Source organism: Poeciliopsis prolifica, unplaced genomic scaffold (genome assembly GCF_027474105.1).
Source record: "Poeciliopsis prolifica strain line A6 unplaced genomic scaffold, Auburn_PproV2 SCAFFOLD007, whole genome shotgun sequence".
In the NCBI taxonomy this organism is placed as follows: domain Eukaryota; kingdom Metazoa; phylum Chordata; class Actinopteri; order Cyprinodontiformes; family Poeciliidae; genus Poeciliopsis; species Poeciliopsis prolifica.
In genome coordinates, this window is record NW_026562382.1 from 4,854,223 (window position 1) to 4,877,686 (window position 23,464).

Sequence of the window (23,464 nt, forward strand, 5' to 3'; positions counted from 1 at the left end):
CAGTAAATGAGAATGATATTTATCAGAAGAGAAAAATGTAAAACTAGTGATAATTTTTTTTAAAAAAATTAATAATAAAAAAAAGTCATTAATCATAAAAAAATAAATAAATGTTAAAGCACTTCTCAGTAATCAATAAAAAAAAATTTAATCTTTATCAGCAACATCAAACAGCTGCTGATCAGGTTTCTTCATGTTCCTGCTTGTACATTGGCAACTTATCCTTCATGAAGAGCTCAATGTCTTTGAGTTTGGAAAGGATTTTCCTCCCGTCAGCTTGATCTTTATCTACCTCCATCGTGTTCAAGCTGAGTCGCTCCAAAACTACAAAATGTTATTTACAGTCAGAGGAAACAAATCAGAAGATTACTTTAAAGCTAAATCTGCTGGGAAGTGGTGACATTTGTTCAGCTTTCATTTATGTACAACTTTGGATATTTTATGCAAGTTTTGTGTCCAGTTTGTAATTTTTAATAACATTTTTCATTTCATGAAAATAATGATGTATATTTTTTCATCTATTTTCTTTATTCATAATATTCATTTCTTTGTACTTTATTTTTTTGTTAACGTTTTGAGTTGGTCTGTTAAGTAAGTTAGTCTTCCTTGGTTCTTTGTTTCTTTCTCTCTTCCTTCCTTTCTCTATCTCTTTCTTTCTTTCTTTTTAACTTTCTTTCTCTCCTCAAGTCCCTCGTTCTCTCAATAAGCCACTTAAAAAATCAAGATTTCAGTCCTCTCAATAAATTGTGTTTTTTTTTTTTACACTGTCTATTGATTTTGTTGTTGTTGCTCTTGTTTTTCTAACTGTCCCCTCTTAGAAGAAGAAACAGCAGAAGTAGAGGCTTCCTGTCCTGCTGGCCGTGTTTATTGTCCAATCCCCTTCTGGCCCGGCCATATTAGTCCATGTGAGAGGAGAGACGGGTTTGATGCTGTAAGCACATACCGAGCATTCCCCCTCCTCTGCTGTGCAGTTGTTGGGCATATTGTGAGATTTTAATGCGCGGGGCAGATATGGAGAAGGGATCGAGTCACATTCGCCGTACAGGAAAGAGCGGTGGCCAAGAATGACAGTTGCTTCTCCTGGAGTTGAGACGATCGTGGATTTAAGTTGCACTCTGAAAGGTCAACACATGACGCGGCGATCAGTCAGCTTCTAACATGGACATCTGAACTCGAGGGGATTTTGTTGTTTTTTTCTTGCAAATTGCTTTTTCATTCCATTATGAGAAAATATGAACATACAGTGTAAACATTTTGTTTAAGGAGACTCAGCTTCACAATGTAGAGCACTCACACATCTGAATTTTTAAGCAAACATCAGCGGAACATACAAGTTCGATGACGAAAGTTGGCACCAAACAGCAAAAATGCATCAGCATAGAAAGCTAATAAATTGAATTAGAGTGAGCCATTCAAGGGATTATTGGCACTCTACAGTTCGACTAAGGCAACCCGAACAGTGTGTTCATTTTATTTCAAGGAACAAACAAAAAGATAAACTGCTAATATTCAAAGGCCGTACACATTGTGAAAGCAATGTGTTAACGCCTGCATTTCTTAGAAACGCCTGCGTCAACAGCCTGTGAGCTTCAGAGTCACAATAAAACCGTCCGAGGCGTTGCCAAGTAGAAACCGAAGGAGAGAAACTTGTGAATGTTGCCAATTGTGAGGAAAAAAGCAAGATAAAAGGAGATAGCAGCAGATAAGACATGTGAGAAGCTTCAGCCTGAACAGAGTGCTGCTTTTTACTGCGATCTAACACTTCAGCTTGAACCAAGCAGGAGTCTGTGGGTGAAGGCCAAACACTCGGTAGAAATATTTATGTTGTTTTACGAAGCAGCCTTTTGGTGAGGAATTTCAGTGGACGCAATAAGCTGGCATGCAGATGCAACGTATGCATGTGAAAGAAATGATAAAAACAAAGAGATTTTAAAGAGTGAAACAACACAAAGCAGACAATTAACTGAAAATGCAGTAAAATGAAGCTTTTCAAGAGTGAGCTGAAAAGAATAACCCATAAGATAAATTTCAGTTAAAATTATTTTAATTTTAACTTTTTACTTTAAATTAAAGTAAGTTATTTATTTTAAAAAGAACAAGTAAATATATATATATACTGTATATATATCTAATAGGGAATTAATGGACGAACAATTAATTTTGAGAAACTCATTTGATGTTCAACATGTAGACGCACCAATCAGAGATTTCTGATGACCAGTTTTTGTAAAGCTTTGACATGATGATCCCAATTTCAAGAACAGGGAAATATATTATTTTTGCCTGAGGCTGACAGGACAAGAACAACTTCAGGCCAGGAGATTCTGCACTGAGCAAGAACTACATTACATAACATTTTTTTTTAAACAGCTCATCATTTTAGTCTGACCAGAGAAACTCCTTCTAGCTCATAAATTATGGACTACATATACTTATGACAGAAGCATCTAGTTTATATTTTCAGAAAGTAGAACAAACTTAGAATCCAGAAAAACTCTTATTGGCCTATCTAGAAAAACTACTCCTTACCTACAATATTATCAGAACAAGAATCCAGAGAAACCCCTACTAATGTATATATCACAGACTTATTCTCAAACATGGGGTTACACTTTTTTGTTTTCATTTTTCTTCTTTTGCTGTTTACTTTGGTTTGTTGTTTTGTTGTATTTCCTTCTAATTCATGCAAAGAACTTTTAATTGCCTTGTTGTTGAAAATGTGCTTTATAAATGAAGTCGCCTCACCTTAGCCACGTCTGTGACACAGCACAAGAAAAGAGTTTTTCCTGGAATATGCATCCAGAACAAGCTGCAAATTCCCAGTAGCCAAACAGTCGTAGAGCAGGTTCCTCTTCCACCTTTCCAGCTTCATCAAATCTAGCTAGCTAGCTTTGAGCCTGAACAAACATAACTTTCATATCAAAGAGTGTTTTAGATAGCAACTTGGTATCTCATGGTGCATTTACTGACTGGGACAAGATCGAGATTTTCACTTCTCTGCCTGCTGATCTCTGGTCATCTCCATGTGACATCATACAAAATAATGCCTATTGACCAATTATTTGGGTAAAGTATGACAATATGTTGAGTATGAGTGTAATAGCCTGTGCTAGTCATGCAGCATACAAAAGGCTTGACTGTCTTAGGTGAACTAAAGACACTAACACCATCCACTGACAATAACATAAATACACACAAATCATTTTACCATCTTATCGTTTCGTCCTGTGGAAGATGAATGTCAGATACTTTTTTTTCTAAAATATCTGGTCAAATTATAGTTTGTGATGTTTCTTAGCATAAACTCAGCATCTGGGTTAAAGTAGAAGTGAAAACTGTAACAGACTGTAAGGCTGCCAGGTGCAAAGAACCTTTTAAATGATTACTTTAAAAAAATGTCACTTGTGTTGTTGGTGATGTCAAAATGTCTGGAACCATAATTACAACATAGAAAAAGGTGCACTTAGTTCCGATATTATTTTGTCCTCGTCCGTTTCAGTGTTTCATAAATGTTGTTTTACTACAACCTTTGGCATTTTAACATTTTCTGCCTGTTTGTCAGTGCTTACAAATAAGTGTTATTATTTGAGCGACACTTTAGACGCTTCTTAAATGCTTGTTTACAGCAGGGAGGAGTGAAAATAAGTAAAAACGACTGTTTGGCTACTGGGAATTTGCAGCTTGTTCTGGATGCATATTCCAGGAAAAACTCTTTTCTTGTGCTGTGTCACAGACGTGGCTAAGGTGAGGCGACTTCATTTATAAAGCACATTTTCAACAACAAGGCAATTAAAAGTTCTTTGCATGAATTAGAAGGAAATACAACAAAACAACAATCCAGGCTTGCTGGATTATCAAAAACTGTTGCTTCAAACTTGAAAATGAAATAGATTTTAAAGTCATAAAAGTACCAGATCTGATTAGTTGGGGAAAAAAAAAAAAAAAAAAAGAAACTTGTTGATTTGAAAGGCAACATCGAACATTTAAAAAGAGATCATGAATCGACTCATCCCCAAGCAGTTCACGGATAAAACTGAGCACTTAGTTTAATTCTGATTTTTATTCTCCCACTGCCTGTTTGTACAATTGACCTCAAATAACTGCAGCGATACTGATATCTGAAACATGTTCATTCAAGCCCACAGTGGGTGCAGTTACAGTGATTTAATAAGAGGACAAGAACTGCCCGGAGGCGCATGTGGTTAAGAGCAGCAGTATAAATGTCTCATGAAAAAGATCTTACACACACACCGGGTTTTCATGTAAACCCAATCAATGAAATCTGGCTCAGTCTCATTCTTCCCTCACTGGGACACACCGTTCCAGATTGTTACACTAACATCTGCTGACACACGGTGCACTTTTGTTTTTGAAAAAAAAACATTAAGAACCGCAAGTCAATTCTGTTTTGTTATGATGTTTCAAAGTTTCAAAACCCGTGTCAGTGGGATCCAAGTAGGAACAGAGGCTCTTTACTGAGAAACAGAAAACTCCATGAGGAGAATTTCTTCACACCAGTCAGTAAAAGCTGAGTGCATCATGTGCTGTTCAGCGGGACTCATTTAAAGACAAACTTCCAACAACTGCAGACGCATATCAGATCGGATCAATGTGAGAATGAAACTCCGTGTATTTGCATGAGAGCTTCGCTGCAGGCTCAGGAATGCTGGCATCAAGTATGCAGCCATGACAGACAGCTGCACCGCTGTGGCGTTTTTAGCATGCCAGACAAGGGATCCGAGGCTTGCTGGATTATCAAAAAGAAAACCTGAAGATGAGCCAAAAAGAAAAGAAAAGTGTAGATAAACACGATTTAACCTCTATAAGAGTGTTGTTCTACTGTTCTAATTGTAGGTAATGTGGACAAGACGAAACCAATAGAAAGTACATGAAGAAGCAAAGAGTGAAACTCTCGGCTCCTACTGAAAAAGAATTTATTTATTTATGAATTATGCATATGTCTATATGTGTGTATAAAAAGCTGCAAATATCATTGTAAATTAATATCTCTAGTCCTTTAAGTTCCTTTAACAATTTAACATTTTGGTGTGTTAATGATTTTTAAAAAGTTCTTCAGTGCCATAAAATTTGTGAGGTTCTCTTGTATGAAACCAGGCAGTTTTCTAATCTCGTCTCCGATTCTCAAGTGTATTTAGATCTGCACTTTGACTAGGCCATGAATATGCTGTGACCGAAATGCTCGCATTGCACCTATGGCTGTATGGATGTCTGTTGTCCTTCTGGATGGAGGACCTCTGCCTCACTCTCAATTTTTTTTTTTTTTGCACTCATAACCAGTTTCTTGTTTTCAAGGTTGCTCCACATTTAATTCCATCCTCTTCCTGTCAACTTTGATCATCTTTTCATTTATACAGCAGAAAAGCATTCCCACAGCATGATGCTGCCACTGTCATGCTTCATGTTGCGGAAGATGTTCATGTGAAGTGTCACTTCTCCGCCACAATATGTGTTTTTATTTATTTTTCTATTTCAAAGAGCTAAGGAGCTAAAAGGAGCTAAATAAATGTGTACACCCAAACTTTTCTATCTATCTATCTATCTATCTATCTATCTATCTATCTATCTATCTATCTATCTATCTATCTATCTATCTATCTATCTATCTATCTATCTATCTATCTATCTATCTGTCTGTCTGTCTGTCTGTCTGTCTGTCTGTCTGTCTAATTATTTGAATTCTTAATAATATTGGTGAGAAACAAAAATACATTGTCAGAGGAAAGGAAACAAACAGCCTTTTTTCAAACTGAAAAGTTTGTGTGGATATTTAAGGTCTAAACTTTCCGATTTAAACGAGGGGCTAAATTTAGAAAACCACATTTACTGTGGGAATTGAATCATAAAAATATATATATCTTTAATCAATCAAATTTTATTTGTATAGCACATTTCAGCAAGGCATTTCAAAGTGCTTTACATCATAAACACAAGAACACAAAGTCATGCAACATATAATAGAACCAAATCACTTTTTGTTCGCCTTATTTCTTGGTATTGATGACAAACAAACAACCCTGAGTCGGATAGACTCATCGCAAACTAAAAAACAAAATACAATCCCAACCTCAAGTTTATTTCTCCTCTTAATCACCAATCCGCAGCGTTCATCACTCTCGGTGTGTTAAGTACCGCCTCGTTGTCCTGTTTGTTTTGCACGCCGCTCGGCGCCGCCCTGCAGACGCGCTGATATTACGCCGTTGCGTAATTTGACAAGCCAGAGCAGAAACCAGAGGAGGATGAGCGTTTGACAGCTGGGTCGCCGGGGATTGTTTTCGACAGCAACGACAATTCAGATTAATTCGGGCATTTTTACTTTATTTTATTATTAATTTTTGTTATTATTATTATTATTTTTTTTACAATATCGAACGAGAGTATAAGGCTATCTACGCTTTTAATGGCCGCAGCTGTGACGAATTCGCGTTGGATTGCTCCGGGGCAGGACGCGCAGTTTCTCCACAAAAACCAGCCAGCGGCGCCGCTGACATCATCCGACGGTCTGAGAGGTGAGGATCATGGAGAAGTGCTGTGCAACGCCATCCTGGGAATTTCATCTTTCCCAGATTATAATCTGGTAGGGCTGGTTTTATATATATATACATATTGGTTGTTTTATTTTTATTTTTATTTATTTTTTTTTTTTTTGGGGGGGGGGGGGGGGTTGCACTTGCATTGCCTCTCACCATCACTGTCTCACTGTAATTATTATCTCATCTTTATTACCATTTAATTTTCTGCTGCCTGCAGATTGGGAACAGATTTGTTTTCATTTCAATCAAGGGTCTGATCCCAGCATTGACGGCTGCTGTGAGAAGAATGGTGAATAAAGGCAATTTTAAGATCGCTGATGCTGACATTCACTATGGCGTGTTGGGGATGAATGGGATGTGCACCCGTCCCTGAAACTTGTGCTGCACAGTCCTGTGGAGCAGCTGGATGTTCTAATTTCAGCTGTGCATTTGGAAAGAGCTTACATGCAGCCTGAAGCCTGAAGCACAGAGCTGCTTGTAAGTCGGAGCTGTAGGTTCGGCTGATTTTCTGTTGTTTTGGTACACATGCATCCCCAAAGTGGAACTACAGTCCAGAATGGCATGTGGTGCAACCAGTGATGCAAAGTCCAAGGCAGGAAACAAAACAAAACATCGGCCTCAGCAATGCAGAAGCAATTAAAACAACAACAACAAAAACTCTTAATACCAATTTTGAGACTTAAGTCACATTAGGAGCTTGATTCAATTTCTTCACTCTTGAAACTGAAACTGCCAATCCAAACAAATGGATGGGTTGAAGTGACCAATTTTTCTCACTTATTGGATAATTGAGAGTTTGTGGAAATGGGCTTCTGTGAAGAGGTTAACGACAGTTGCTATCTTATCTGAGGTACAGAACTCTCTTTCCATCTCAATTTAGCATAAATACTGTTCAGTTGGTCCATAAGGCCGAAGGTAAGAGGGGCAAAGACCAAACTTGACATCTACCATCTCAAAAACCGCTTGGTGGTCGATGCAAATTCAATTCAACCAACCTTTAAGCTGAAGTTACATTTGTATTCAATGAGATTCACACAAGAAATGAAGGTAGGAAGCGATATGCCACTTACTTCTTCCTGTGTGAAATGTGTGGGTTGCCTTTTCAATCAAAGAACCGACCAAAGTTACAAAAGACCTGGATGGCTAAATAAGTGACATAAATGGAGCTAGCGTAAAAATTATTTGTAATTTTGGTTTAAATCTGCCTAAAACATTATGATGATACAAAGAAATAAAGTCATGAGTTTCGTTTTATCTAATACATGAGCTATTTGATACCAAAACAAAAAAGAAAAAGAATTTGAATACCAAATTTCATACTAGAGGTGCCCTGATCAGACTCAGCCTATTGCCAGGTTTGACCTGCCAGTATATTTTTTTTCACCCTGATTCCAGTTTGTGTTAGTGAACTATCCTGAGCATCATTCAAAACATTTGTTATTTTATTTTTATTTTAATCTGTCATTATTTTTTAGATTTTCGTTAAACTGAAAAAGACAAAACAGTTCAACTTTGTTTACCAGTTCTGGTATCTGCTGACTCGGGCTTTGGCTCAATGTTTCTGTTCGCCAGTTCGGCAAAATGTCCGCAAGACATTTCGAGTTGAAGTCATGTGGCAGACAATTCCTTTTCTTACCCAAAAAAGTCTGGTAGGAAACAACCAACACTGCAAACGTGTAAAATGGGAAAGGAGTGAAATGACCAGCACCTGCCACTGTCTAGCTTCCTGTAATGAAAAGCTGGACGCTGTGTCCCCTCTGGACGCTGTGTCCCCTCTGGACGCTGTCTCCCCTGTGGACCCTGTGTCCCCTCTGGACGCTGTGTCCCCTCTGGACGCTGTGTCCCCTCTGGCTTCAGTATAACACATCCCAGATAAAATGACTAACTGAATCTTCTTCCCACAATAAAAACTTCTCCACCGAAGAGTGTTGTGGTTGGCGTGAGCTAGTTGCGGTTAAGTTGCAACATTGGGAAATGGTCAGAGCAGGTCAAGACAGATCGGCAAAATATTACCTATCAATATTGATTTAATGACCAGTTCTTTGGTGAAAGTGTGAATGTCAACCATGACCAGCAGGAACCAGCGCTAACTACTTAATAGATCAAATCTGCTGTGAATCAAAGTCTTTAACACTTTGTGAACACTGTCACACAACATCATTTCACAAGCTTACTATTTTCTATTTGATCCTGTGGAAAGTCAAGTTAAGTGAGAATAAGTCGTATATTTCTAAATGGCTGCCTGATTCAGTCTTTCTTTGAAAAAACTGGGTCACAATTTTTGGTTCAGCTTAAAATTTTCACCTAAACAGCGTAAGCCAGTCATTTGAGTTGTGAAGGTAACTGTGCAGTTTTTGTGTTATTTACCAAGTCATTTCCCTTTTGTTCTTTCTGCCAGTGTAAAACTGAGATGGACACCTACCTACTTCATGATGTAGTGAATTCAAAAATGTTTGACAAGGATAATGCTCCCATGCTGGAGTCACTTTTCCCTGAAGACTTCGGCACTTCTTACAGCGTCAACATGAGCCTGCTCCTTCCCGATGCCTCCTACTTGCAACCCAGCCTCTGCCAGACTGTGAGGCAAATCAAAGCGGAGCCACCACAGTCCCTGATGCACTCCACCTGCCAGGGCAACGGAGCACCAACGACCCTCCCAGAGTACTCAGGGATGTTTAAAGCAGCTGACACTCCTGGTGGTAGCTTTTTCATCAAACAGGAAGTGGCAGAATTCCAAGAAATCCCCCAGTTTCAGATGCTGAACACTGATTTAGAGCAGAACTCTTTCCCTATCACCCCACTAAGTCTTCCAGTCGGGAATCCCCACGTGGGACAGCTACCAAACTCTTCACAGACTGAATGTTTTCCATTCAACCAGCACTCTGGCCATCAGTTTAGATCAACCTATCTGCCGCCGTCTCCGCCAAATTCTCAGCCCCCGAGTCCAGACACGGGCAAGGAGATCCTTCATAACATCTCCCCTCCTCCCTCCTACGAAGCCAGCGTTGCCTGTAACACAACAATCCAGACCCACACTGACCCCAGACAGACTTCCAGCGATCCTTTGATTCAAAGCCACGACCAAACTTACGTTCCTACGTTCACTCAATGTCCACTCGGCGGACCGGTTCAGGACTCCAGCCTGCCCTCACCAGCTCAGACCACACCAAGCGTCGGACCTCTGTCTCCGGAGTTGGCGCAGTCGGCTCCAGCCAAATACAACCGGAGGAACAACCCTGATCTGGAAAGACGGAGGATTCACTACTGCGATGTTCCAGGTGCGACTACAAGTCCCTACGACTGGCAGTCGAGATAAAAGCTGGCAGATCGTATGCCTAAAAGATGTTTTGTTTCTTTTTCTTAAGGTTGCAAGAAAGTATATACAAAGTCCTCTCATCTAAAGGCTCATCTACGAACCCACACAGGTAAACTTCTTGAAGTTGTACATCTTATTTTGGGGGTGAACGTGAGGATGCTGCCAGGCAGAGAAGTTTTCTTGGCTTGCATATTCGTTCAGTCTGGCTCACATCTAGATGCTGTCAAATCACATTAACTCTTCAGCTCTCGTAAAGCAGGAGAAAGTGGGGCGGAGGGGTTGGGTAGAAACATGCAGTGATTTATGGCCCGCAGATGAGGCAAGCTATCCATTTTTTTTCCCTCCTTTTCCAAACTCTTTTATTAGATATGAGCTCTGAACAAGACTCTTAGATGATGTTCTTGAGGGAGAACGGGTGGGGTGTAGATCCATGAAAAAAAAAAAAACAACAACAAAAAAGTTGTGGGTGTCCGCTTTAGCTTTACCTTGTGATTTCTGCCCGGCGCAGGTGAGAAGCCGTACCAGTGCTCCTGGGAGGGATGCGAGTGGCGCTTCGCTCGCTCCGATGAGCTGACGCGGCACTTCAGGAAGCACACCGGGGTGAAGCCCTTCCAGTGCGGCGTGTGCAGCCGCTGTTTCTCCCGCTCTGACCACCTGGCCCTGCACACCAAGAGACACCAGAGCTAAGGAACCTCTCCGCTGTATCTGTCCGGTCTTTTTTAGCTTTTTCTTAAAACCGGCAAAGTACTGGGAGAGAGAGAAAGACTGCAATTTATTCCATTTACTCTCAAAGGATACAGTTTGATGTTCTGACCTAAATGTTTTTATTGTTATTATTATTATTGTAAGAACATTAAATCTGATTGTTGCCTTACTTTCTCATCAACTTGAGATATTTGCAGATGTATCAGCTCAATCTATTTTACCAAATTTGTCCTTTTTCAAGCCTTTTTTTGATGGCACACCACATATAAACGTTTGACAATTTTTATATCTGAACTGTCGGCTGTGTAGATCCTGTCAGCATCGTGCAAGTTTATTTATGAAATGCGAAAACTGAAGGGAAAAGGATGTTGTTTGAGCCTGCAGGTCAAAGCGTGATTGTCTATACAAACTGCAGAAGAGCATCAGGAAAAGCTGCACTTTTAAGATGAAAGTAGGAGGTAGTTTGTGTCATGCGGTCAAGGCGTTGCTTATAGCGTGACTTTGAAACTGCCAGGTTTATGATACTTGTAATTAAAAGCATTGTTCATGTTTTTTTTCTCCTTTTTCTGCAATAAAAAGATTGTTTGATTTTTAGGTGGCAATTGCTTCATTTAGAAAGCACAACGATTACAAGGGGGGGAATATTAGCCCCGTTACAGATTTGTTTTGCTTTTTGTTCACATTTTAACATTAGACAAAGACAAGCTAAGTAAATACAAAGGGCATTTTTCAAATGATGTGCTGGTTTTCATCCATCTATCCATTGCTTATAGCTGTTTATTCAAGCAGGGTCATGGGGGGGCTGCTGCCAATCTCTATGGGTCAATCGGAAAGAGGCATAGTACCTCCTATTCCAGTTCATCACAGCGCAGCACATAAACACACATACACACAAGACAACCAACCCACTCATGCCCACACACACTTCTAAGGATAATTTAGAGTATATAATTAACCCAACATCTATATTTTTTGGCTGAGTGAAAGCTGAAGTACCCAGAGACAATCTATGTATGCTAGAGCAGAAAATGATGCAAACTCCACATCAAAAGAACTGAACGGTTAAGTGCTATGTTGCTGCATTATCTTGGATTAATTTCACTAGCCTCACCCAATCCTGACTGCTCCCTAACCTGTAGAATTGAGAAATCAAGTCTGACAGCAAGAAGTTGGCAAAAAGAAAATAAATGAATAAATCTCAAAAGGCGTGACAGCATTCCTGAAAGACATCTAAGAACAGATGAGAAACGAGGTCATTAGCATAATATCAATCTGGGACAAGGTTGCAAAGCCTTTTCTAAGGTGTTCTGACCTCAGTTAATCTCAGTCAGAGCCATTATCTGCAAATGAGGGAAACGTGGAACAGCTGTGGATCTGTTTCAGGACTGAAATCCCCCCAAGTGCTCATCAGCTTTTCATCCAGATCACCAGAGAACCCGGAGCAATATCTGGAACTCTGCACATGTCACTCACCTTAAAGTCAGTTCAAAATTAAACAATAAGAAAATACGTAAAAGCCAAAAAACTAAAAAACAAACAAACAAAAAATATGCTATCAATTAGTCCTTTGTGTTTGTCTCTTTTTATTCACATTATTTTTTATTGTAGATCATTGCAATAAAAGAAGCAATTCCTAATGTTGGTTTTTACTTAAGACACCAATGTCAAAAACAGTTTTTAAAAACTCTTGAAGCTTCACATTGAGTCAAAAGAACAAAGTAAACATTTTGGAGATTTTTTTGTGTGTGTTTTTTCTCAGAAACTAAATTAAGCAGTCGAGCATTATTTATATGTAAGATATTTGCAGATGCTTAATAATTATTTTGCTTCTCAGCACATTTTACAATTAGGAAAATTCAACCTTAGCTGACACGTTGTGACATTTCAAAGCAAAATTAAACCAAAATGCAGATGCAGAGTGTGAAAACTGCACTGACACACCTTGAGTCAGTAGTTTCTGGAGCTCAGCCAATTGAAGTATTTTCTTTGACCTTATTTCGGTTTCACATGGTGGCAGAGGACTTTATGTTTGTGGTTAATTGATGCTCATTGAACATTTTCTTTCAGATTTAGCAATAATTAGTCTTTTACTAAAATGTAACTGTCACAGTCATAACTTGGAAATCCATCCTCATTTTAGCTTAGCCAAGTCTAAACACAATTTGTCGTTTCCACTAAAAGTCAGACAGGAATTAAATCAGGGGTCTCTTGAATCTTCGGGGAATCTGAAGCTTTGATTGAATCGTCATGTCAGACCCGGTGGAATTTTTTTTTTCTTATCAGCTGCTTCCATTTCAGTCATGAATTGTCTGGTATTACTGTCCTGTTACAGCATCCGCTTTTTGGGGGAGGCTCTCGCTGTCACACAGATAGCACCACCGATCTTTTAAACACTTGCTGCATCGAGGAATTAATATCAGGGTCAACGGCTGTAAGTTGCCTTTGGCTGCAAAACAAGTCATATCTTAATACGCTGTGATTGTTCATCAGCCGTTTTGCTTACCTGATCTGATAAGAGTCCAGCGGTTAAGTTTGTGATGCTCATGTGAACAGAGTGACACCTTGCTGGGATTTACCTGGAATTCCATTGAGTAAAACTGAAAGCACACACCATCCTCTTGTCTGATCAAGTCTCTTTCGTTTGACCTGGAATTCGATAATTAGTCCTGCAGGTACACCATCATTAGAACCAGTTTTAGTGTAATTGTGACAAACAAAACAAGATGTTCTTGTCTTTATTTACAGTTCGCAGAGTGTACGTTTGTGACATGAGTCACAGAGAAGGTGCCGACAAAGGGTGCCAAGAGAGTCTGCTGAAACCGCAGAAGGTGCCTGAGCTAGTTCCCGAGAGCAAAGGAGGTTACCTGCATGCAGGAACTACCTAATGTACTTTTTTTTTTTTTGCCCTTTACATTCGAAGTGATAAATCTCAAAGGTGACGTTATACAGACAAAGAAAACAAAAATTGTAGTGGAGCGGGCATAGCTTGTAATCACATGAATTCTTTAGCAGCTGACAAAAACATTCATCCAGACCCAGTTATGATGGAACACTGTACATGATGTTCAGCGTGTTTCCTCTAAACTGTAACCTGTTCTTAGAAACTGCATTGGCTTCATGCTGTGTCGGAGCATGCCAGAGCTTAAAATATCACTCTCCGTTGGTTGCCGGATTATAGAAACAAAGCGATGTGTTTTTATTTTGAGATGTTTTACGAGGAACTTTGAATGAAATCAGAGTAAGAATGTGACTCTGTGACGTGTTTTGGACAAATGCTAAAAACATTAAAGAGTACACCAGACCTCAGCTGTGGTTTTAAGTGGTTCTGTTCAGGCCTGCGGTGGCACAGGCCTGGGGTCATGGGAAATGGTGACGAGGAGTGGACCGATTTTCTTCTGCCAATTTCAATACTGAAATTTAAAATGCAGTATTTTGCATGGTGACTGATATATTTAATTTAGCTGTTTTGTTGTTGTTGTTGTGTGTGTGTGTTTTCAAGCATTTTTAATTGTTAATTTTTTCCAACTGTGATTGGAACTTCTTTCAGATGAGACTTGAAGTGGTAAGCTGAATTGAGCTGACCAGTAGCTTCACACGCCCTGAATGAAGGTGCTTCTTTGTTAGTAGGAGTAATATTTACACGTAAATTTGACATTTTCATCTCTGGGTTATTTTTTTTCCTGCTGCTACAGAACCATTGATAGGAGATGAGTTGGACTGGGCCCACATAGACCTGTTTAACAGATCTACCTGCACATTTAACAAGTACCGTGAAAAGCTAAGTGCAAAAATATTCTGTGAACAGACGAGACAAACACACTGTACAGTGCAGAGCGTTTTCTTATATTTGAAGTAAAGCGAACAAAGCAATTCAGGAGAAGAACATCATGCAGACATTCAAACATGATGTTCAAGCACTGGTTTCCTGTCTCAGGACAATGTACAGTAAGTTGATGGAACATGTAAACAAGCAAGTTCTTTAAAAAAAAAAAAAAAAGTAGGTCCTGGCATGGCCTAGTCCAAGTCTGGAATTAAAAGTCAACTCAGATTATGCTGAATGTTGTGAACTGTGGGGAGGGCAGCTATGTTTTCGCATAGGGTCAGATTTTTTCTTTAAATACTTTTCTTGTCCTAAATATCAAAACGATGATTTCAAAACAGTTTTTATTTCTTTTTATTTCTGGTATAAGAAATAATCTGATACTGGTATCAGATTATTTCTTATACCAGTATACGTCTGGTATAAGATGTTTCACATCCCTTAGATGTGGAACATCTAAGGGAACTAAATGAAATTGGGAAAAAAATCATCTGTACAGTGGAAAACGCTTTTTCACAACACTGTTAATGTAAATTTTGCTGCTGTCTTTGTGGATTTTCTGTGGATTGAAGCTGCTTGTCTCCGTCAGCTGGCTCAGGGGGCGGCCCTGCAGCCCTAGCGTCCCGCTAGCTGCGCTCCACACCAATGGTTTCCCCCAAATCCAGATTAGGTTTCCGAATGCCGGCGTGAGCACGGTTCTCAGATGTCACTCGAATGTGTCACCGAAACCACATTCCATCCATCCCAATCATAGATAGCAAAGGGGCTCCATCCCAGTAGTGTTACATACAAAATGCAACTTTATTAACCTTCATGCCTCCATTCATTTCAATATACACGTATATGTTTGAACTTATCTTAATTTCACAGCTCCATCCATTTAAAAAAAAAAAAAAAAAAAAAAAGGTACAAGAAAAAAAAACAAAAGGCAAAAAACACTGACTTGTTACTCAAACAACTTTTGGAGAAAATAAAACTGTAACAGGAAAAAAAGAGAAAACAGAAGGACACCTGTTTTTAAAATTACTCTTTTTAAAAATACCAGGGTTAAAAATGTCTTTTTTTTCCCCATTAGCAGAATCTCCCTTTTGAAGCGTAATCACATTTTTTTTTTTCTTTTTTGTCCTCACGGTAAGAATGAAAAGATCTGAATATATTTACACAACACTCACTTTACATAAATACAGAAACAACAATTACTGTACGTAATATTAGCAAACTTGAAACATAGGCATTGGCTTCACTACTTAAGTTTTCAAAACCAGAAGAGAGAGAAAAAAAAAAAATCAGAAATCAGATGTTAAACAGAAATTAAAATACATATGTATTTTTATTTTTATCTGATTGAACGTCTCAAATCATTAACAAAGGCATAAACTACCAAACTGTGGATTTGATTCCTGGTGGCCTAATTTGAAATCACTGTGCTGAAGCTGAAACATCCAGAGGCCTTCGTAACTCAGGTTTATCCCCCTGACAGAGGAGGACTTATTGCAGCCAAAGTAATGACGTGTGCTTCAAACCGGTGAGCGTGTTGCGGTGAGTTTGACACCGTGACATAAGGCTCAGTGCGAAGAGATGGTTCAATGTCAGAGGTCCTACTTGCATATTGTTGTCTGTGCTTTATTATTATTATTATTATTCCCAAATAACATCCATAATAAAAAGAAATCATTATTTCCCCTTTTGAAAAGTAGCAATTGAAGAACACATGTTGGAATCGAAACATTGCACAGGGCAGGTGATATTACAAGTTTGTGATATGAGGCACTATTTATCATTATTGCATAACTTTGACCCTGGTTACCGTAACAAAATTATGCTTCAAAATGAGGAAAGAGATGCGGTGTGCAGAGAGGGGGGTTGGGGGAATACGATAACACCCTGTCTCCATAGAGATGTCACCTTCAAGTCTGACTGAATTGTTTAAACACTGGTGTATTAAGGCATCCAATGTAGATATACTGAAAAAAGAGCGCGTTTTGTTGATATGTGATTGATTTGTCTATTTTTTTTTTTCCTTCATTGTTGTTGTTCAGGTACAGTTGAAACCAGATGTTTACATACACTGTATTAAAAAGAGACAAACCGTTTTTCTCCTCACCTTCTGTGATTTGGACAGACAAAACTTGACTTGTTTTAGGAAAGTCAGAATTACCAGAGTTATTTCCATTTCCTAAATTCCAGAATAATGTTTTCTTTTATTATTATTATAATTATTTTCTTTAAATACTGAGATTTACATGCACTAAAACTGTGCTGCTTCCATTTGTACCATCATGGCCAAATCAAATGAAATCAGCCGAATCTTGTGAAAACTAGTCTTGTATCAAACGGGGCTGAAAGGCCCTTCAGATTGCAGCCGAATAAAGGCCACGCGTGCCAAAAATGCTTCTTAACTAAAACAACAACAATTGAAATGATTGAAGTGTTTGACCACGACGACTACTGCCATGTTTTCTGGAAAAGTTTATGGGACTGGCAGCATCATGTTGCGGGTTTGTTTAGCTGCAGGAAGGATCGGTGCACTTCACAAAGCAGATGTGCGGAAATAACTGCAGCAACGTCTCAAGATATCAGCCTCAAAGTTTAAAGCTCGGGTACAAATGTGTCCTCCAGATGGGTGATCGTTCTAAGCGTCCCACCAGATTAGCTACGATGCAACTCAAAATCAGGAAAGTCAATGTTCTGGAGTGTTACAGTGACATAATCCTGACCACAGTCCCATGGGACGTTTTAGGTAGAGCTGAAAAGTTGTGTGTGTGCGTGCGTGTGCGTGCGTGTGTGTGTGTGTGTGTGCGTGTGTGTGTGTGTGTGCGTGTGTGTGCGTGTGTGTGTGTGTGTGTTGACTCAATCAGAACAGTTCTGTCAGGAATAGGACCAAATTCCAGCAGAATACCGTAAGAAGCTTCCGGAGAGGAATCAAAAATTTAGTGAGTTTCTGATTTATTGTCATTATAAAAAATATATAATACTGATCTCATTATTCTGGCATTTAGTAAATAAAAATAATAATAATATGTTGACCCTAACTGACCTAAAACAGGAAACATTTGATCATATTTAATATCAGAAAGTGAGTCAAAATATGCGTATGTATGCGTAAATACCTGGTTTCTACTGTAAAATAGCAAAATACCAACACAGGCATTCAAGTACCTTAATACGGTCAGTGTATATAAATAATTTGTTGTTTCTAGCAAACACTGGTGCAGCCTTACAAAATAAAACAATAATCATTTGATCGTGAACTTGTTGAACCCCGAACCAGAACAGTAATAATAATAATAGTAAAGAAAAAGCTGTTATATAACATCACATAATGACCATTTACATGATGGACACCTTTAGCCCATTTTCGCTGTATATCAAATTAGATAAATTACGGTCTCAGAAAAAAGACTTTACGCGTATAAATGTATCTCCTGCGTCTACGAATCAAAAGCCCTATTTCTCCGTTGTATGTACAAGTTGTAGAACTTTGTAATAGCTTTGTATCTCCACTATCACATATATTACAACATTTCAAAAAATCCAAGAAACAGTATTTTTTTTTTTTTTTTTTTACATAAGAGAAAGAGTTACAAGCCGTCACATGAAGAGCCCCTCAATCACACACACACACACACAAAAAATGTCCTAATACATTATACGGATGATAAAATATGACGAATATTTGTTTATAAATTGACATCTGAAATAAAATTATCTGAAAATCATCTCAATAAACAAAGAAGGTGCTAATATGTTTTTTTTTTGTTGCCAAAACGATAATACAACTGGGCGTAATGACATGTGCACAAACAATATACATAAATAATGGTAACATACGAGAGGGCCGCACAAACTCTGCACGTGTGAAAAACTGTTCCCTGGATTTGGCTTCTTTACTAAAAGTGAGAGCTTCTGACGTGTGCGCGTGTGTGTGTGTGCGTGTGTGTGTGTGTGTGTGTGTGTGTGTGTGTGTGTGTGTTAGTGTAAAAGCATATGGGTTTCACGATACCTTAATCAGGAAAAAAAGGTTGATGTGTCTTTTTACTGGCTTCTGCCCAATAACTGCATTTGGCAGCAGTAGATCGCATAATATCGGTTGGCTCGGTACCTAAAGCCTGAAGCTTTTAAACGGCATCAAGAGTGCTGGAAAGAGTTGCAACAAAAAAAAAAAAAAGACATTTGCCTTCAGGACTATAAAAATATACTTTTAATTGAATTCCCTGATTGAGGTCAAGTGTGATGTTTTCTGAGAGACATTTCTGCCAGTAACTGCATCTAAAGTCTTAATCTTCTGTGATATAATGCAACAATTTCATAATAATATCTGTATTATGTGCAGTGCTTTGCAAAAGTTTTCAGACTCCTTGAACTTGTTCACATTTCACCATGTCACAACCATAAACTTTAATGTGGTTTTATGGGGATTTTCATAGTAGTGCCTGGTTGTGGAGGGGGAACAAAAAAAAGATGTGCTTATTTTTTCAGTCCCCCTCTACTGTGATACCTCTAAATGAAGAGAAGTGAATTTATAAGCTTTTAAAAGAAGTCCACCTGGATTTCAGGATGCTTGCTGCTGTTCTGCAAAGAGGTCAGACGTTTAAAGTACTGACTCAGGGGAGTCAGATTTTCACTCATTTGCTTTGGAAATAGAAATGTATCAGTGTCCTCCCACTTGACAGCTACACACTACTGCTATAGGTCTACCACATAAAATCCCAGGATCATACATTTATGCTTGTCATGGTAGCACAACGAATGTCAAATAGTTCAAGGATGAACAGTTTTGCAAAGCGGCGTATGTATGTAACTAGGTGTGCAACGCCTGCATTTTAATCACCAAACTTCTGGAGATAACCCACAAAACCGCCCAAAGTGAGGTGAGAACATTTCAAGTGATGATTATGAAACTTAAAAAAAAAAAAAACGAAAACAAGCAGACAATAAGAAAAAAAACTAACAAAGAAACAAAGATGCTGCAGAGTGAATGACCAGCTGAGAGACCTCACAACGCGACTTGAAGCTGCTTCAGAAACAGAGCGAGGCTGACCTTGACCCTTTGACTCTTGATTTTGGACATCAACAAACACTTTGATCAGTATGTATTGCTCTTCTGTGTGTGCAGGTTTGTCTCCGTAAAGTCAGCCTGTGGTCGAGGGCCGCCGTGCCGTACAAAGACCACAACACAAAACTCCTTGTTTTGGCTCAATTTCAGAGGAGAAAAATGAGTTGACTGATGCGTACAGGTAGATGTTGACAGCATGAAAGTCTCTAAGGTGCCTCTGTTGGGTTTTTATTTTTTTTTATTTTTCCCACATACTCTCCTCTGATTGTTTCAAGATTCACTGTACATGAGCGGGTATTTGTCAGAATCAAACATATGCGATAAGCTGGTACTTTAAAAAAAAAAAGAAGCAAGATTCAATAAAGAAAACATTTTCATACTGAAAGTTTGTATATATTTATATATTTATATATATATTCTTTAAGATTGCACTTTACTGATTGCTAATCACAGCTCAAAATCCACATAAGATTTGTTTAAGAAAATGCTTTAAAGAGGCTCAAATAAAGAAAAGCACTGATGAAGAATGGGGTTTTTCTGAAGTCCGTATGATAATGTGGGGCTTCTTTGCTGGTGTGATGATGATTTTGTGTGTCCAGTCCCTGCAGCCAATGGCTGAGAAAGCGGGTAAAAATGAATCCATCCTTGTGAAGTTGTTTGCACTTGCTGGCTTCGGAAAAAAAGGTGAAAGTCCAACCCTCATTCAACGCCTTGAAGAAAACGCCTTAGATGTGACGGTCCAAGTCCAAGTAAACCTTCCGTGATCAAACACTGCCCTCTGCTTGTCAACTCACGGGAAGGCAATACAAAAAAAAAAAAAAACAATACTGTCTGTAAATCCAACTCCGGCCAAGTCTCTTCCTGTTAAAATCCACACCAGGTTGAACTTCCCGCTCTGATTTCAAAGGGGTCTTTCACATTATGAACGCTGGAAAAGCAGCTGTAATGTAAAGTGAGTAAAATCCAAATTTATAGAGTGCCACTTCATCCTAAATTAAAAAAAAAAAATCAAAGCTAAACATCAACAAACAGTGCTGTTAAAAGCAGTTTCCCATCATTATCTGATGACAGAGAAAGATCCCGCCATCGCTTCCTTCCCATCCAGAGAGGATCTGGAAGTCACCCTGTTTTCTGCTCCGACCGTCCATCCAGCTTCTCCATCTCCAATTTGTGTGTGTGTGCGTGTGTGTATGCGTGAATAAGTTTGGGCATCCAGGCCAGCTGAAAAACATTCAGAGGGAGATCCCGCTCCCGAGGCTGCCTGCGTGCGTCTGCGTGCGTGTGTGCATGTGTGTGGCTGCGTCTGTTCTGCTGACATCTTCTCTTAGTCGCTCCCGTTGTGCTTCACACCAGCATGTGTCTCCGTCGGTGCAGGGCTAAGTGGTCGGATCTGGAGAAGCTGCGGTCACAGTCTGCGCATTTGAAGGGCTTCACGCCCGTGTGTTTCCTGTAATGCCTCGTCAGCTCGTCGGAGCGGGCAAACTTCCAGGTGCAGCCGTCCCAGGTGCATTTGTATGGCTTTTCCCCTGCAGAAGGACAACAGCAGACGAATGGGTCACATCTTCCAGACCATCAGAGATAATACAACCGATCCACTGATCTGCTAAATAGTTTATGAGTTTCCATCTTTTTCTGCATGGACTTTTCATGGGAAGAATACTGTAAGGTCATTTTTAAAGAAAATGTTTCGACGGGAGTTTGCATCTAGCAAAGATGTCAGAAAAATGTGTCAAACTATTCTTGATCACGTAAAAACAAATGAAAAATACACTCTTGTTACCAAAGAGAAAAAGAACTGGTGCGTAAGATTTCTGAAAATGCTTTTTCTTTTTTTTTTTTTAAAGCCTCGGGCTACTTGAATAATTTACGAGGATAGCTTCCTCTGACCCACTTTCTGTAGAAGTTGTTACAACTGGATAATAAATAACTTCCCAACAGTTTAAATAAAAACTGTTTAAAGAAAACAATGAAAGAAATCTTTGGTTGAATATACGTGGAGTGTAGTTAAAGTTAAAGTTAAGATGTGTACCAATACTTAAAATAAATACATTATTTACTGCCTTACCATCATCTTCCACTGAAACGTTTGATAAATCCAACTTCTAATTTGAGAATTTATTCCGTAAAGATAAGTCCAACAAAAACAAATATACCTAAAGTGTTTTTATTTACATTTTTACTTTACTTTTTGAGTGTGAGGAAGTTTTACTTAGTTATCAGTAATCTCTCCTGTTAATTCGGGGGCTCATTTATCTTGGCCACAAATTTGAGACATAGTTCTTTTTTCTATTTCTATGAAACTCTGTTCCTGATAACAGGCCGTTAGAGTCACAAGGAGAAAAAGGATAGAGACGAAAGAAGACGGGTTTTGTAAAAACACGGAAGGACGAGGAGAAAGACCAAATATAAAGTCCAAATGCTGAAGATAAATTCCAGATACTTGGAAATAAAAACAACAACCTTAAAATCACTAAGTTCTATAAAACAAACCAATTCAACACTGCCTTCAAGATGTTTAGTTTTTATTTAAGATTTCAACTTTCAACATTGTATAACCTTTTGCCTTTTTTATCAAAATGCTGATATTTTCTCAACCTTTTGATTTAATTCTCAATATTTGTCCATAAATTTCTAAATGGAATGGAAAAAATAAGAACTTCTCATTCTTCTCATGCGACTTAATGTCCACAAGCGTCATGAAGCCTCAATATATCTCAGCTTCACTTGCCTGGAGAAAAACAACAACATCTTCAAACACAGAGAACTGACCTGTGTGTGTCCTCCGGTGTGCTTTTAAATGCGAGCTTTTGGTGTACACTTTATTGCAACCCTCAAAGTCACATCTGTGGATTCTTCGCTTCTTCGAGTCAGGTGACTCTGACCTCCGGGGGCGTCGGATGCTGTCAATACTGAACGGCGACATGGAGCTGCAAGACACAAGGCCCAAAAGACGTCAGTATAAAAGAAATATGAAGTTGTGACAATAACACCAAAATAACAGCAAAATACAAAACTTGTCCTGACAACAGTGACATTAATTTCACTGGCTGTCTTGTGTTAGGCGCTGAGGATTAGAAACTTGGTTGCTCAAACGATGACCAAAGCGACAGAATGTGGGTACAATGTTGCTATTATTGACAGAAAACTGAGCTTGACACATTCTGTTTGAAATATTTTGCATAACTTACAGCGATGAAGATTGTAAGAATGTATACAAATACTGTACAATTATTCAAATGTGACCTTTCCGTCTTCTTTCAGTCGGTTGCACTCTTTTCTGTTGTTGATCTGACTAAAGTGTTTTTTTTTCTCTTTCCTTTGTTCGTCTTTGCACAGCACATATTGATGAATGTTTCCAGCTGCTTCTTGGATGTTTCTCAGGTAATCTTTTCACAGCTTCAGTAGACATGTGTCAGTTTTAACCCATTCCAGTTTTGCTCATGCCAGGCTGACGTTTTCACCGTTGCACAGAATGAATATTCCTACAGTGAGTCCTAAATGTATCCATACAGCTGGAAGATTTTGGCTCAAAGTTAATTTTCCATTTTCTCAACCCGTTTCCTCGGAATGGAAGCAACATCAACATTTTTGGAGGAGCCAAGCCACAGTCCTGAGAAATTTTGAACAAGAAAAGCTTGTTCAAAGTGACTTTCTGATGCAACAGAGCAGTAATGAATCTGTGAGTAAAAGAAGTTATGAGTTCAGGTAGCTTTGTGGTTTTTCCTGATGCTTTTTAAGTGTATTTAAATTATTTATTTACATAGAAAAAACTGCATTCACCAAGCAAACTTGTGTTTATAAAATTTATTTTTTATTTTCTTATCTTAGTTTTAATATGCATGCTAAGATTGACTTTTTTCTTTAAAAAGTACCAATAAGAGTAATAAGTTGATAAAACAATATATGCCATTTATTTTAATTATTTTTATGCTGCCTGTGCAACCTTTTCTACCATAAAAAATAGTTTTTATAGACAAAATAATCAATGATACCTGTCAATAACATTGATACTGACA

The 23,464-nt window shown here is 38.6% G+C and overlaps 2 protein-coding genes across 7 annotated transcripts in view; one reads left to right on the forward strand and one right to left on the reverse strand.

The window, feature by feature from the left end:
• Positions 1 to 6,230: 6,230 nt before the first annotated feature.
• On the forward strand, positions 6,231 to 11,166 carry klf5b (Kruppel-like factor 5b). Of its 2 annotated transcripts, none has more exons than XM_055031805.1 (4): positions 6,231 to 6,595; positions 8,950 to 9,829; positions 9,917 to 9,976; positions 10,376 to 11,166. In XM_055031805.1, the coding sequence occupies exons 1-4, from the start codon at positions 6,419 to 6,421 to the stop codon at positions 10,552 to 10,554; spliced, it is 1,296 nt and encodes a 431-aa protein (XP_054887780.1). In that variant the 5' UTR covers positions 6,231 to 6,418; the 3' UTR covers positions 10,555 to 11,166. The 2 variants fall into 2 exon arrangements, with proteins under 2 accessions (XP_054887780.1, XP_054887781.1); XM_055031806.1 differs by having other exon boundaries at positions 6,440 to 6,527.
• Positions 11,167 to 14,394: 3,228 nt separating this feature from the next.
• klf12b (Kruppel-like factor 12b) overlaps positions 14,395 to 23,464 on the reverse strand; it is a 61,846-nt gene continuing 52,776 nt past the window's right edge. For all 5 annotated transcript variants that reach the window (XM_055031807.1, XM_055031810.1, XM_055031809.1 and 2 more), the window contains 2 exons: positions 22,218 to 22,375; positions 14,395 to 20,974 (listed from right to left, as the gene is read on the reverse strand). In XM_055031807.1, coding sequence (XP_054887782.1) covers positions 20,793 to 20,974; positions 22,218 to 22,375 — 340 coding nt within the window. In that variant the 3' untranslated portion in view covers positions 14,395 to 20,792. The remainder of the gene's footprint in view (positions 20,975 to 22,217; positions 22,376 to 23,464) is intronic.

Coding starts and splice junctions, on each gene's coding strand:
- klf5b (XM_055031805.1), top strand. CDS start 6,419: ATGGCCGCAGCTGTGACGAATTCGCGTTGGATTGCTCCGGGGCAGGAC. Junction 6,596..8,949: donor CTTTCCCAGATTATAATCTG/GTAGGGCTGGTT, acceptor TCTTTCTGCCAG/TGTAAAACTGAGATGGACAC. Junction 9,830..9,916: donor TCACTACTGCGATGTTCCAG/GTGCGACTACAA, acceptor CTTTTTCTTAAG/GTTGCAAGAAAGTATATACA.